The sequence below is a fragment of the Daucus carota genome, chromosome 1, assembly GCF_001625215.2.
Source record: "Daucus carota subsp. sativus chromosome 1, DH1 v3.0, whole genome shotgun sequence".
Lineage (NCBI taxonomy): Eukaryota > Viridiplantae > Streptophyta > Magnoliopsida > Apiales > Apiaceae > Daucus > Daucus carota.
Window position 1 is genome coordinate 50,532,334 of NC_030381.2, and position 16,116 is coordinate 50,548,449.

At 34.0% G+C, this 16,116-nt stretch overlaps 4 protein-coding genes across 4 annotated transcripts; 3 read left to right on the forward strand and 1 right to left on the reverse strand.

The window, feature by feature from the left end:
• Nucleotides 1-601: 601 nt before the first annotated feature.
• Nucleotides 602-3,896, forward strand: LOC108224209 (cysteine-rich receptor-like protein kinase 10). Its single transcript, XM_017398733.2, has 7 exons — nt 602-1,549; nt 1,666-1,830; nt 1,929-2,050; nt 2,156-2,366; nt 2,506-2,743; nt 2,913-3,063; nt 3,148-3,896. The coding sequence occupies exons 1-7, from the start codon at nt 727-729 to the stop codon at nt 3,475-3,477; spliced, it is 2,040 nt and encodes a 679-aa protein (XP_017254222.2). The 5' UTR covers nt 602-726; the 3' UTR covers nt 3,478-3,896.
• Nucleotides 3,897-4,201: 305 nt separating this feature from the next.
• Nucleotides 4,202-7,069, reverse strand: LOC108194862 (cysteine-rich receptor-like protein kinase 10). Its single transcript, XM_017361802.2, has 6 exons — nt 6,110-7,069; nt 5,634-5,983; nt 5,325-5,535; nt 5,000-5,240; nt 4,747-4,897; nt 4,202-4,663 (listed from the first exon to the last, which is right to left on the reverse strand). The coding sequence occupies exons 1-6, from the start codon at nt 6,879-6,881 to the stop codon at nt 4,364-4,366; spliced, it is 2,025 nt and encodes a 674-aa protein (XP_017217291.1). The 5' UTR covers nt 6,882-7,069; the 3' UTR covers nt 4,202-4,363.
• A 1,647-nt stretch (nt 7,070-8,716) lies between these two features.
• Nucleotides 8,717-12,364, forward strand: LOC108214840 (probable UDP-3-O-acylglucosamine N-acyltransferase 2, mitochondrial). Its single transcript, XM_017387058.2, has 10 exons — nt 8,717-8,920; nt 9,655-9,868; nt 10,298-10,374; nt 10,570-10,619; nt 10,847-10,911; nt 11,006-11,057; nt 11,434-11,504; nt 11,582-11,648; nt 11,839-11,910; nt 12,038-12,364. Exons 1-10 carry the CDS (start codon nt 8,791-8,793, stop codon nt 12,092-12,094), a joined length of 855 nt encoding a protein of 284 aa, XP_017242547.1. The 5' UTR covers nt 8,717-8,790; the 3' UTR covers nt 12,095-12,364.
• A 953-nt stretch (nt 12,365-13,317) lies between these two features.
• On the forward strand, nt 13,318-15,316 carry LOC108210603 (peptidyl-prolyl cis-trans isomerase FKBP12). Its single transcript, XM_017381966.2, has 6 exons — nt 13,318-13,476; nt 13,677-13,796; nt 13,886-13,919; nt 14,242-14,303; nt 14,681-14,733; nt 15,108-15,316. Exons 2-6 carry the CDS (start codon nt 13,709-13,711, stop codon nt 15,207-15,209), a joined length of 339 nt encoding a protein of 112 aa, XP_017237455.1. The 5' UTR covers nt 13,318-13,476; nt 13,677-13,708; the 3' UTR covers nt 15,210-15,316.
• The last annotated feature ends 800 nt before the right edge of the window (nt 15,317-16,116 follow it).

Genomic DNA, 16,116 nt, shown 5'->3' on the forward strand with positions numbered 1-16,116 from the left:
TTGCTTTCAAATCAACATTCACACATGTCGCTACTCCCAATCACTACAGAGGATAGATTGATACAACTCACTTGTAAGTTGTAACAAACATTGTCCGATGCCCATGGCTTGAAAAAAATAAAATTAGCGCGAAAGATGTGTCGCTACATTTCGATAAACAATGCTTCGTGCACATAGGGTTCTTTTGAAACATAAGTTCAGATTAGGTTCTTCTTTGCAAATTATAAGCAGCGACTCTGACAATATGGTAGACTTTTTCTTATAATCATCCGGACATAGATAAATTTCCAGTCACCTTAATTAATTCGAAGAACTGTTAACATATATGTACACACCGAACATGATAATTCACTTACTTTTTGTGGTAAAATCGAGACTATGACCTGGGTGATAAACCCCTAAAGTCATGGTCTCGGACACCCGTGATTGGTAATATCCTGAGACCTGCCCGAAGATGAAATATAATAAAGTAGGTGTCACCTTCTTCCTTGCCTTGCATACCGATGTTGACCAGACTACAAAAGAAAGTATAACATAATCACATAAAATAGCGATAACAAACATTCTTAAACATATATAACACAAAAAAGACAGACCAAAAATCATAAAGCAACTTTCTAGCCTCTGAGCAAAACAAGTGTTGGACTCTCAAGAATTTAACTTGAACTGTCTTTCTGCTCGTACTTTAACATATCAAAATTTAACAACCGCTATCTAGCATCTACAATGTGGAGCTCTCGAAAGAGTGTGATTGTGATGTTGTCCATATATTGGTGCCTATTTTGCAGTGTTAATACTCAAGCTGCACTGGACTTTGGTTACCCTTTATGTTCTGGAGAAAATATTTACACTCCAGGCAGCACATTTGAAGCTAACCTCAAAAACCTCCTCACAATTCTCTCATCAAACGCTTCGAAAAATCACGGCTTCTTTAATTCCAGCGTTGGACGTGGTTTCCCTGATGAGGCCTACGGTGTTTTCCTTTGCCGAGGAGATGTTACTAGTCAAGCCTGTCAAGCATGTGTCTCCGAGGCCACGAAAGAAATCATCACTCAATGCCCCAAGGAGAAAGCAGCTGTTATTTGGTACGATGATTGCATGGTACGTTATGCAGGCCGGTCTTTCTTGAATATTAATAATCAGACACTGGGATTTTATTACACGAATCCTAGTAGTGTTATAGAAGGCACAGGGTTTAAACAAGCACTAGATAGTAGTTTTAGTGACTTGATAAGCCAGGCTTCCAATGTGACAGATGAAAATAAACATGCTATCAAGGGGTTCGCAACTCAAATTGTTAATTATACTAGAGCACTAACTCTCTATGAGCTGGTTCAATGCACGCCAGACTTGTCTGGCAACGACTGTGGTCGCTGTCTCAGAGAGGCTACTCGTTATCTGCCAAAATGCTGTGATCATAAGCAAGGAGGCAGAGTTTTGCTGTACAGTTGTAATATTCGATATGAAGTGTACCCGTTTTTTGGTATATTGGACAAGGCACCTTCACCTTCCCCGGCTCCAAGTCCAAGCTCGATACGGAAGCATAAAGGTATATTCCATCCAAGTGAACATAGCCTAATAAATGATAGATTATTTCAGTTCCGATTAAATTATGTTAACTTGACATACTTCATATTTTGTTAATGCAATAATAATTTTGTGCAGGGAAAGAACATTTGTCACAAAAAGTTTTTATCCTTGTGGCTTTACTATGTGTTTTCCTTATGCTCTGCGGTGGGAGTTACTTTCTCCATGCCTGGAAAAGGGCTACTAGAAAGAAACAAGTTTCCTCAGAAAATTCTGATAAAGATATTGTTAATTCATTTAATAGTAAGTTTGATTCTGGTATACTTTTACATCTTTCGCCAACTGGTAATGATTATATGGAAATTACGAATGCTCAACAAACTATGTTTATCTGGCTGTAGTGGAGAATGATATTTCAACTGTAGAATCTTTGAGACTTGACTTAAGCACAGTGAATGAAGCTACGAATAATTTTTCTATCCATAACAAAATAGGTGAAGGTGGATTTGGTGAGGTTTATAAGGTACGAAGCTTGAAAGTTCTGTATCAGGGTAAATTTTATACTGATAATCAGAAGATATATCTGTTAAGTTCTGAACCTCTAACGAGTAAACTCATCATACTACAGGGTATACTTGCCAATGGAAGAGAGATAGCAGTCAAGAGACTATCGAAAAGCTCAAATCAAGGTGCAGAAGAATTTAAGAATGAGGTTGTTCTAGTGGCTAAGCTTCAACACAGAAATCTTGTCAGGCTTTTGAGATATTGCTTTGAAGGAGAGGAAAAAATTCTCATCTATGAATATATTCCCAACAAAAGCCTAGACTACATATTGTTTGGTTAGACCTCTTCTCATTTAGCTCTGTATAACACGATAATTAAGTCTAATAAATCCGACCCTGAGAATTGTTAAGAAGTTCAGACAGTTGCTAAATCAAAACAGGTGATATTTTAAACTCGTTATCTTCATAAATGCAGATCCTGAGAAACAAGTACAACTGGACTGGACGAGGAGACACAATATTATTGGAGGAATTGCTAAAGGGATGCTTTATCTTCATGAAGAGTCCAGGATTAGAATTATTCACAGAGATCTCAAACCAAGCAATATTTTGTTAGATGCCAACATGAATGCAAAAGTATCTGATTTTGGCATGTCAAGGATTTTTGGCGTCGATCAGAACCATGGAAAGACTAGTAGAATTGTGGGAACGTAGTAAGTCATGTCACTTCTCTTCTCATTACACAGGAGTGAACAATTTACCAATCTCTCTTCTTATTTTTGTAAATGAAAATATCAAATTTAAAAAGTACTTGAATGACCAATTTAACAATCATTAACTCTTAGCTCTAGATAATTTACTTGATGTGTTTTCTGCTTTCAGCGGCTACATGTCTCCTGAGTATGCAATGCATGGAGATTACTCTGTGAGGTCTGACGTCTTCAGTTTTGGCGTATTAGTCCTGGAGATCATCAGTGGCAAAAGGAACAGTTCTTTCTATCAATCTAACCATGCTGGTGACCTGCTATGTTATGTAAGTTTCTACACCATATACATGCCACGATCTCCTTCTATTTTAACATTATATAGTTCAGCCTATAATATAAGAACATTACAGGCTTGGAGACTTTGGAAGGACGGAACACCCTTGGAATTGGTGGATCCAGTGTTATTATATTCGTATGCAAGAAATGAAGTAATCAGGTGCATCTATATTGCGCTATTGTGCGTTCAAGAAGATGTGGATAGCAGGCCATCTATGGATTCAGTGGTCCTCATGCTTAATAGCAACTCTGTTACCATAATAATGCCTCAACAACCTCCATTCTTTCAACATAGTAGATCAACCTCGGTGATGAAAGACCAGCTGAAGTCGGATGATTCAAAAAAGTATACCACATCATGGTCAGTGGATGATGAATCAATTACAGGAATTTACCCCAGATAACATAACAAGTTCGGCATTTGATGAAGCCAATTAATGTGACACAGTGGAGGCCAAGCTAGCAGAAGGTCTGTATCAGTAAAATTACGATGGTTAATTACTTTTCACTTGTACATTGCTCTTAGTTATGTCAGATAAATCGGTCTCAAGTATATTTCAGAGATGGAAATTACTTGTTTTCTAGAACCTTATTATATATATGGGAAAACACTACTTGCTGAAAGCCACATTAGAAGACTAGAGAACTTAAAAGCCAACTCCTACAACGTGGCTGGTTGGAATAGTCAGTTCCTCTCACCCAAAAAAAACTGTCACATCTTTCGGTGACAAGGATATATTGGCTACGTTTGACAATTTGCACGTCACAAAAATGAGATTATTCTCTAAACGGTTCTGTAACGCAAACTTGTATTCGAGTAGTACACGTCCAGCAATTTGTTCAGATTCTTCACGCTGATACCACAGGTCAGTTTCCTATAGTATGTCAGCAATGTAGGTCCACAGACTCGATTATTATCCTTGAATAAGATTGGGAATCTGTTAAATATTCAAACATAAATCAGATTGGAAACAGTTATATACTTATATCAAAGCTACTCAGAACCTGAATACTAATTGCAGCAAGTTTTCTGTTTTCGCCTGTGATTAGGGATTTTCCTATTAGGATTAAGCGCACTCAGTCAATTCATTCAACCAGATGACTTGAAGACAGTATGCACTACAAAGCTAACATACTAAACAAGATGAAATGACTTGTGTTATGGGATTGTTATATATACATTTAAGTTTAAGGCATTAAATTTAGATCACAGTCATCTAATTGGTCCTCACTAGTATTGACATCAATTTGTTGATAAATACAAATACTTCAGGCTTAGCACCAGCTCCTCTACCGTGGATATGCATTAGAAATGGATAGATCATTGATGGACAAATTGTTATAACATGTCTTTTGGTGATGAGGCAATCTTCCAACAGAATACGCTGGTCGTTCAGGTTGAGTAAGAGCTGTCGTTTCACAGTTTAGCATCATAACAACAGATAGCATGGTTGGTCTGTCATATGAATCTTCTTGAACACACAATAATCCAATATGCATGCATCTTAAAAAGTCGTCGAGGCTGCAAGCATCAGCCAATAGTGGATCCATCAAGTCCTTGCCTTTTCCTTCATTCCATAGTTCCCATGCCTGCAGTATACCAATAGGAAAAAAATGATATCTAGGAGGGACTTCACTACAATATTAATTGACTTTGTTTATAACGAACTTACATATGACAGGAGGCTTTTAGTTCTTGTTGAGATATGAAATTCAGCATTCCTTTTGCCACTTATAATTTCAAGCAATAGTACACCAAAGCTGAAAACATCAGACTTGATGGAGTACAGGCCCTCCATTGCAAACTCTGGAGCGATGTATCCACTGTTAAGAAATTATACATAGAAAGTATGAGAGGAGAGAAAATGACTAGAAGATATATAATTAAATGAAAAAGTATGTACCCAGGCAGGCTGATTTACTTACTATGTTCCAACTATTTTAGCAGTGCTGTTGGCTTGACAGTCACTACCTCCAAAGATCCTTGCCATTCCAAAGTCTGAGATTTTTGGATTCATTTCTTTGTCCAGTAACACATTACTTGGTTTTAGGTCCCTATGAATGATTCTAAGACGGGAATCCTGGTGAAGATACAGCATTCCCCGTGCAATTCCTTTTACAATATCTAGACGTACTGTCCAACTGACTTGTGCTCGTTTACTTTCATCTGACAGATTAATATATTTAAATTTAATGAGTTAAAGAGCAAATGCCAATCAAGAATGTAAGATATATAAAATATGTGGCGAACCATTAAGAATTAAATCCAGACTGCTGTTGCTCATATATTCGTAAACCAGTATTCTTTCCTCCTTGTCTATGCAAAAGCCCAAGAGCCTGACCAGATTTTTATGCTGCAATTTAAAGATCAGTAGAACCTCATTCACAAATTCATCTGAACCTTGAGTGGAGGTGGCTGAAAGCCTCTTGACTGCTATCTTCTCGCCAGTAGGTAGAGTGCCCTATTCAAAAGAAAACGCCAGACAAAAGTTGTATGTGAAATCACTTGATATTTCATGTTCTGAAATATGATTATTCTCTTCTAAGTTTAAGCTATTACTTTGTAAACAGGACCAAAACCTCCTTGTCCCAGCTTGTTAGAATCAGAGAAATCATTTGTAGCTACTAGCACAGACTCCATAGGAAAAAAGGGAAATTCTTGAGGATCTAGGTTGTTCAGAGCTTGAAACTTTTGGAGCATTGCATATGTGTCACTGTGCTCATTAGCTTCAGGTAACTGAACTTGCTGATGAAAAAATCTGCCCTTCCCTATATTATGAGCATTACTGTTGCTAGCTTGTTTCCTCGGTGCAAGACAATAAAGGTAGAAACTAATCACCGCTATGACTACTGCCATGGCTCCAAATATGAGAGCTACTATCATCTGCTTGTTTCTTCCATCACTGTGTTCTATAGATGGTCAGGCGATAATGAAACTAAATTAGTCAATCATGCAGATGACTAACCAATCATACAGCACATAATTAACAGAAATAAGAAACTAAATACAGAATCTGTAGCAAATGAATGACTTACTTGGAATTTCAGGTACTGTAATACCACCATCGTCTAGATCAATAAAATTATTGAACTCATATCTTAAGAAACAACTACGACTAAAAAGTCTTGCTCCACGGTAAGAATAGCAGCAACTTGAAATGTTTGATATTGCAGCTCTAAGGCATGTATTGCAGTCCTCTGAAGATAAGTCTTTAGTACACTGTGCAAATGCATAGATGGGATTATCACCTGGAAAGGATATATTTTTAGTAGCAACCATATCAATTGAAGAAGCCACTAGCTTGCTCATACTGAGTAAAACAGGATTCAGGATTGATTGAAGTCGTCCTGGATCTGAAAATGGCTTCGGGTTAGTTTGTTTCACGTTATCAGCAACATCCAAAAGGCCGAAGAACTTCTGGTCTGAGTAGCGCAGCTGACAGTTTTCTGACCACAATAGTGCCTCCTTTGATGTTTTACAAAGGTTTCTGATGTCTTTAGTAGCTACTTCCGCGCATTTTGTACATTCATCATGTTTGACATAATTGTAGCAGAGAAAAAGACCATAAACTGTATTCTTGTCATTTCCAGAGGAAGTATTGTAGAATTTAGGTAGAGAAGCAGCATTTAAGGATAAAGAACCAAGAAGATCATCGCGGTTTATCTGAAACGCACTATTCTCTGTAAAATTTTCGCCTTGACAGAGTTTATAGGGAGGATCAGCATGCACAATATCATGCAAAAACACAAGTGAAAGAATGAAGAAAACCAGTGGGGTGATGTATGAGAAGTTTATTACAAAAGCCATAATCTCCTATTGAGAATGCTCTTCTGTTCTATCTCCTATTGAGAATGCTCTTCTGTTCTTTCTAGTGGAAGTGTCAAAGATTGTTTGCTGCACTCGGAAAGATTTGAAACCACTTTTGGTCCACTTAAAAGCAGAAACCAATGTCGTAAACTTCTCGGTTATTACAACTAGATAAAAATTTCTAAGTTATATGTTATGTTCAACACTTCAAACATTACATATTCCACAACTTAAACTTGGTCCAGGGAAAAAGATATACTAATAATTCTGCATATTCCACGGCTCTGAGGTTGGTCTGATAAAAAAAATACTAATAATTCTAATTGATATCTATAAATTTTTGTGTTAGAAAACAAAACTGTATAAATATTAGACGGTTTCAAAACTTAAGTGCATCTTTCGATATACTAAACAAAATAACCATAATTTACAGGAAAATAAATATACTGACCCAAAATATTGGATTGAGAAGTTCATTTTTTCTGAATTTATTATTTTGAACAAATTCCTTCAAATCATGACCAAATAAATATTCTCTTGCCCCACTTGTCAATTTCGCAATGACAAATTGTATACAATTTACGAGTTATAAAATTAAAATCCTGCAATGCAATGCGTCAGATAAGTAATTGTTCAATATCAAAAATATAATTATTTCACAAATAAATAAGAAAAACCAGAGTTATCGAACTTTAGTGCATGTTTTTGAATTTGTGCACTTGAGTGTAGAATTATGAATCCCAGTTGGACCTACAGAAATAGAAGCCACAAGCGCATGACCATATCTTAAAGTCCAGCAAGAACAAATTGACAGACGACTTATTGTGGTTGAGATATATAACTGATGGGATTGAAAGCACTATGATTCCCGTCAAGGGAGAACTGGAAGCCTCCCGGGTATTTAACTCTCCGAGCCCGTGAATTATATAAGTTTGAGAGAGAAGGTTGGACACTCTTGTAAAATATAATTTTATAAATTATTTTAGTAATTTTTTTCTAAACCAAATTTCATAACTAAAATTTTATTAAAAACAAAAAATTTGAAAATAAATTATTAAATTATATTTTATAAAAAATTTAAGATATATGCGAAACAAAGAAAACTGTATAGAAATAAGTGGTACGAAGCCCCGCTATTTACTCGTACCGTTTGTATAAAAAATAGAAAAACACTTATAAAAAAACTAAAAATTCTAATTTTTGTTTCATGACTTATACTTTGTTCTCAAACACTTTAATCACTTATAAGTCTTAACTACTATATTCTATTTCAGTTTTTTTTTTACTTTAAAAAAGAAGCACTTTTTAACTCATCCAAACAGCCCTATTAATTTTTGTGATATAAAACTTCAATATTTTTTCATGCAAGCCTATTTAGTTCATACAAATTTTTCTAAAAACTAATAAAAAAGCCATGGTTTTCCGTAAATTTGTATGACACCAAATATACTCCCTCCGTCCGAGTCAATAGTTTACGTTGGGCACGTGGAAGCGGCACGAATTTTAATACTTCAATAAAATATAATTTTATAGCTTATTTTTAAGATGTTCTTTTTTGAATAAAAGTATAACATATATATTTTTATAAAAGGAAAAATTTTAAAAAAAATTTATGAAATTATAAGTTTTAAACATTTTAAAATGAATGTCGAAAAATAAACATATAAAATTGAATTGGACGGTGGGACAGACAGAGTATCGAATATGTTCCTAAATTTTTTTATTTTTTTTTCAGAAAATATGTTCCTAAAATTGACAGACCAGAATCAACCATTTATTTATTTATGAATAGAAGCATAGAAGTCTAAGTATTTTCTCACTTGTTTTTAATAAAAAAAACTGCTCTCTTACATGACAAAACAAAAAAGAACAAAAACTGCTCTCTTACTTTTACTTATAAACATTACAAATGACGCTCCTTCGGAAAATAAACCCGTACAATATAATATCTAGGAATCGCCATTTTTTTTTCGCTACAACTCTGAATTGTTCTACTTTGCCTACTCGTCAGCCTTCTTTTTCAGGCTCAGTAATCCCAGGTCAGTCTCCATATATACGTACATGCACATTAAGTGTTTGTAGAAATGACTCTTAGACTGTTAGCGATTTACCTGGTGTCTTAATTTTTTAAGTCTCTGTATATTAGTATATACACTTTAATTTATTCATACAACATGTTCGAAACTGGAACTTAAAAGTAACATGGAAACTGGTACTTTTTGTTTGGGTTTAGGTGAAGTAATTGAATTGGAGGAGATTTTTGTGCATGCAGGGGCCATCATTGTTAATTAGATGGTAGTCAATAGAAATCCACCATCTACCTAAAAAGTGGTTGTTAGTATGTGCCTATTAGCACACTAGAAAATCTGAATTATTAATGGGGTCGCAAGAGAACATGAAAAACCGGAGAATAATTATAGCCTGTTTGGGAACTTGAATTTCATTTGAAATTCTGGATTTGATCAAATGGCATGTTTCGACACTCAGAAAAAGTTGGATTTGAATTTTGTTTGAAATTCAGGACATTCAAATACTAGTATAAAACTGAGAATTTGAGATTACACCTCAAATCATGTCATTTGAAATTCAAAATTTGAAATGAAGTACATGTTTCCAAACGCAATCTTATAGATGTTTAAAATTTGCAGAACACTCTGCAATGCTAGAAGGGATCATGTTAAATAAAAAGAAACCTGTTTCCTGCATGTACATTATATTAGAAGTTCTTTGCAACGCTTTAACTTGGCATCTCAGCTGAGCTTCTATGGTACAGTATTAGAGGAGAATGCTAGAAAGGATGACGAAGTTTTCGAAAAATGGCAAAATGGAGGTGGGATTTTTCACAAGTCAGCTTGCATTGATCCAACAGCACATGTAGAGCTTGGTGCATATATCCATGCAAGATGTCACATATGTGCAAATGTTCATATTGGATCTGGAGCTATTATTGGACCTGATGTTACAATTGGACAGTCAACAACAATAGGGTACAATCTGACTATATAAATGAACTGCTGTCTTTGATATATTACTTCATTAAATTTCAAAATCTTGATTTCTGTTGAACCAAAATTTGTTTTATTAGTTGAATTTTCATATATGCTAGTCTGCAATATTCAATCTCGCCTTAAAATATATTGCCTTCTAATACATTATAATGAAATTAAGGCATATAATTTGGAACCGAAAAGCATTATGCAGTTCTTGTTTCCTGTTCGAAATATCAGTAGGCATACACCATTATGCAGGCTCCTGCAAATCCCTCTCACATTTACCCAGATACCCGACTCTTTGGTTGTCAAATTTATGTATATGGCTCCTATATGTCATTTCCTTCCACATGCACATGATCTGATATATATATGGACTGATGATTTTTCTGTATATTTCGTGACTCAATTTCGTTAATTTTTCAGGTATAATGCTGCACTTACAAATTGCACAATTGGTCATTCATGTGTTATCCACAATGGCGTCTGCATTGGTCAAGATGGTACGGATCTGAGTGTCTCAATTCAACTAATATTATTAAGATTTAAGCAAACCATTACATAAATAGCACTTGGTCAAGTGATGGTTGAATATCGTACTTACATATTTTGTGTTAAGTATTTAGTGTTGACAAACTTTTACTGAAAAGCTAAACCTTTTCTATTTCCATACTACTTAAACCAATGTTTACTCACAGGATTTGGGTTTTATCTGGATGAACATGGGAACATGATGAAGAAACCTCAGGTTGATAAAAATTTAATCAGTTATACAGTTTCTGACTCGATGTCAATTTGGTCACACTGTGGTTCTTTCACTGCATCTCTTATACTGTATATGTTAAATAAAATCATCACGTACTAAACTTTGATTGTGTTCTAAATATCCATCAAATTTGCATATGATGAACAGACTTCTACTTCTCTCTACATTTAATTTTGAACCTTTTTTTAATTTTTACTACATTTGTTAAGACGTTGAAAGCTAGGATAGGGAATCATGTTGAGATAGGTGCCAATTCATGCATAGACAGGGGAAGGTGAGCTTCTGTTTCCTTAAAATTTTCCATCAGTTTCTCATCATTGCTATCTTACAACTTAATCTCCTACACTATTATTATTCTGGTCATGCAGTTGGAGAGATACTACTGTGGGGGATAGCTCCAAGATTGATAATTTAGTTCAGGTATATCAATCTTTTTTTGCAATATTGACAATATGCATTCCTTGACTAAGAACTTCATCTCTGTTTGTTATTTATACGAGCCTATAACCCGTGCGATGCACGGATGTAATCGTAAGGATGTATATAATTAGTTAATAATTTTCTTATATATGTTTAAATTAATAATTAATTTTAATATGTTGTTGACGGGATTCGAACATTAGAGTTTAGTAGCATCTTAGTGAAATATAGAAAATTCAATCAAACGGTTCTCATCAATTTAATATAAATAATCCAGAGGTTATAAAACCACTGTACCGGACTCCAAACCAACAATCAATTTTTTGTATGTATGGCTTTAATAATATAGTATAGATTTTTTTTTTTTTTTTTGCAGATAGGCCACAATGTAGTAATTGGAAAGAATTGCATGTTATGTGGACAAGTTGGGATTGCGGGTTCTGTGACGTAAGTTATCCTCACTTCTATTCTTCATCTATTGTTTTAATTGAAATTCTGAAATGAAATGATTAAACTGCTTTTAGAGTGGGAGACTATGTGACTTTTGGTGGAAGGGTGGCTGTGCGTGATCATGTCTCCATTGTATCCAAGGTATTTTTAATTATTTTCTGATTAGATTGTTAATCATCTACTAACAGATTTAAATATGCATTTCTGCTGGCTGCAGAATAGATGTGAAATGACTAATGAGAACCATGTAATATAGCTAAATATCCATAGCCAGATCTCTGTCTCAGTAACGCTTCCTACTATTATAATTAAGCATTTTGAGGTGTTACAGGTCCGACTAGCTGCTAATAGCTGTGTTACAAAGGATATCAATGTGCCTGGGGATTATGGTGGCTTCCCTGCTGTAAGTGCTTCTATTTTGAGCTGGATCAGACCACAGAAGTCACAGATTCTTTTTTTCTTTTTTTTGCCAAGAGAAGTCACAGATTCTAGGTGTTAATATAGACTAATGATTCTCTATGTTATTGCAGGTTCCCATACATGAATGGCGAAGACAGTTGGCTACTCATCGACGCAATTCCAAGTAGAGGTCATAGTTTTTTAGTTTTAGTTTTAGAAAAAGGTTAAATGATGGTTTAGCTTGCAGGCCAACAGATTTCTTCGACAAAAGAAAGGTCTGAGATGGCTACGGCTTTCGGACTAGGCCAAGGAGAAGAGAATGGAAGAGCTGTAGAGGTTCCAACTAAAATTACAGATAAGGGGTGGAGATTGTTAGAGTGTGATATTTTCAAGATATTGACAATATTTTTTATTTTTGATAGCCAACTCACTTTTTAATTAAAGACTTTTCGTGATTAGAGTTGCTCCTCCAAACCATTTTTCATCTATTTGCAAATTATGTAAACACATTAACCGAACCAGTTTGTAGACTCTCTAACCAAACATTTGATCAAATGCGATTCAGTTTACGAATCAATTTTTTAAATCATGATCAAGAATTCAAGATCCACTCAATTTTTAACCAAGTACTCCACCTTTTGTCCACTGCTCATTTACGGCCCTCCTCCCGTTAATACAAAAATATCTTTCTTGAATGCAAAAGCATATTCCTAGTCGCCCACTTATGAGATATTTGTTATTTCAACATTATTATTATTATTATTATTATTATTATTATTATTATTATTATTATATCATTTAAAATAAGGCTATCTAGAAAAGCAATCGGCCTAAAAGCCCGTTCAGTTAAGTTTAATATCGTAACTTATGATTTAACGTGATTTAATAAGCCTGGAGTTTAAAATATTTGTTTATATAATTTTAGCTTATCAATTATTTATAATTATTAAAAGTATAATTATAAACAATAAAAATGATTTATAGATAAATTAAATCTATGATTTATGAGTAAATTTTATCAAAAAAAGATTTAGAAAAATTAGTCGGTGAAAAAAATATTTCAAGCTTATGTCTAATTTTAAGTCAATTTATAAATTATTACTCCCTCCGTCTCCATATATTTGTCTTGTTTGACTTCTTATGGTTAAATTGACTAAAATTTGACTGAAATTTACGTATATAAAATTATTAGAAAAATTATGAAAAATATATTACTAGAATCTACATCTATTTTAATTTAAAATATATTTATTCGATTTTCAAGATCATATAAAAATAATTAATAATTGCCCGCCAAAATTTGATCAATTTGAACACAAAAATCAAACAAAATATGTAAATAGGGACAGAGAAAGTACTACTTTTAAGTTAACTTTTTACGGGAACAAACAATTTTCACGTTAAAGTCAAAAATAACTTGAACAGACACAAACATGCCCCAAGACTAAATGGGCTGCACTTATGACCCGATAAGATGGTGGGGCTATTAATACCCAATTTGACTACAAATACACACTCGCTCTTGATTGCACTTTGTAAAATCTAATTAGGGTTTGCTCGCTCAGTTGAGGTATGCTCAGATTCATCTCTAGCACTTTTAACTCTTTGTATATGTTTCTTTGCAATGTTCATTTTACATTCCCCCTTATCTTAATTTTGTGTAGATTGAGCGTATTTTTCATTTGTTAATCTCGATAAATGAATAAAATTCTTGGTCCCAATATAATTTATTTATAAGCTTTAACTGTATAGAGTGTGTTGTTATTGTAGATTGTGATTCTTGAATTTTGCAAGTCTGTATAATGGGAGTGGAGAAGGAAGTGCTTAGAGCTGGAACCGGACCCAAACCGGTTCCTGGTCAGACTGTTGAAGTTCACTGCACTGGTTTCGGTTAGTCCCGTATGCTTAAAACCCGTATATTGAACTTTGCTGTGTGGCTGCTTATGCGGTGATTATAATTGGAATTGTTTGTTGTTCAGGTAAAAACAATGATCTGTCTCAGAAGTTTTGGAGGTGAGTGGTAATAATGTAAAGTTTGAATTTTTGGTGGGGTTTTGATTAGGGTAAAGATTATATGGTTGTGAATATGTTGACGTAGCTGATGAAGTAAAATATGTTATATTAGTTTAGTTGGGTGGTTTTAAATGATGGGATGTGCAGATGTGGAGACCCCACGTTGTGATTCGTTAATTTTTGGTCATTGTATGTTCTTTTTCTTGTTTTTAAGCAGTTACTGGTGGGATGTTTGGGTAATTTTACTAAATTATTTTATCTTGTATTGGAACAATTGTATGATCTCTCTCATTTTTGTTTGATGTTCTCTTATAATTTTTAGCACAAAAGATCCAGGCCAGACACCTTTTTCCTTCAAGATTGGCAAAGGACAAGTTATTAAAGGTGCGTACACCAATGTCATCAGATGTTTTGGATTATATGTTAAAGAGCTTCGCATACTGAATATAATTAATTGACTCCAGTAGATATTACTCAGGTTGTAGCTTTATGAACTATGCATATATATTGATTGTGCAACTTTTCAACAACATATATGCCTTTAGCTATTCCGTCCCTTGGCTGCAGGCTAAATATCTATCTTTAACTTAAGAATGCACGAATCATTGTGTTTTATATTAGCTAACAACTTGTGTTTTTTTTTTGGACCTTCATGACTGAGAATATGTTTGATGCTTTATTTCATTGCATCTTGTCTTTAATATGATATTAACTTCCTTATTCTAATCATTTTGGTACTGATGTATTATTTTATTCTACAGGATGGGATGAAGGTGTTCTAGGAATGCAAGTTGGAGAAGTTGCTAAACTAAAGGTGATATATGTGATATATTATTCTTTTTTATTCACATTCAGAAATAATTTAATTTTGTATCATCACTTTAACTAAAACTTGTTGACTTTTAGCGGGTTTGATTTTCACTTTATTACTCAACACGGTTAATTACGTATTGATTTATTTTGTTAAACATGCATGCAATTAACATGCTAACATGCTGCTGTATGATGATGATGATTCTTATGGATATGGTATATCTTTAAAAACAATTTAAGAATGAGGGATTAATTGGCATGAAAAATATGTTGAAATATGTAGGCAGAATAAGTAAGCTCATTACTGTCTATTGGTTCTGTATTCTTGTTACTTTCATGATATTCAATATTGATACTATTTTTTTATGTATGCAGTGCACTCCTGACTACGCCTATGGAAGTGGTGGATTCCCGGCATGGGGTATTCAGCCTAATTCGATGTTAGTTTTTGAGATTGAAGTTCTAAAAGCCACTTAGAATAGTGGTCGATATTGAAAAATCAGTTGCCTAACATTTTACATGCTATGTATGGTAACTTAAGATTAATCACTGTTAAAACTTGGGAATAAAATTACTTTGCAATAGCTTCTTGTGCTGTATTATTATGTGGTGAATGCATCTGGTGAACCATCCTTGAATGAATCTATTCATAAGTGTTTAAAAGTATTGTGCATAACATTTGTCTTGATTTTTAATTAGCCATTTGGCCCTTTAAGGTTATACAAATTTCCCAAGGCCTAAAGTGTTGAACAAAGGTGAACTCGTTTGTAATTATACTGTTGGTACATGGTTACCAAAGTTGAATGGCTAAGATGCACATTTGCACTTGAATTGGGTGAATTACTGCTGGCATACACTCTGATGCAACTATTTTGACATATCTGCTACAAAGTTGAACTATATTATACATTTTTTTCAATATTTTTTTAAAGTACTCCATAAAAAATGTGTTGTTCTAATTTTTACTAACTTATACTTTATAGTAGTAAATAAAATTCATCTACTGAAAATTATATGCATGCCTGTTTAAAATGGATTCTTTGAGTTTTAGTTCATTACCTTACATTCATTATCTTGCTCAAAGCTACCATTTTACGTGCACTTCCTGTAAGAACTTGAATCTTTCCCAATGTTATTGTGGAAACAACAAATTCCTCTAAGAAATTTGATTTCAAGTAATTAACTTGATGTTTGACATAAGTCCTTATCCCAGGGTCATCAAGCAGGGCACTACCCTCTGATAATCAGGTTTACACTCTGAGACTTTCAGCTTGGTTATTTCTAGTTGAGTTCAAAACCACTGAAACATCACCGGCACGAAAACATGAATATTGAAAGTACTAGTACATTCTCTTATAAAACATTCATGGAAATGCAATCTTAA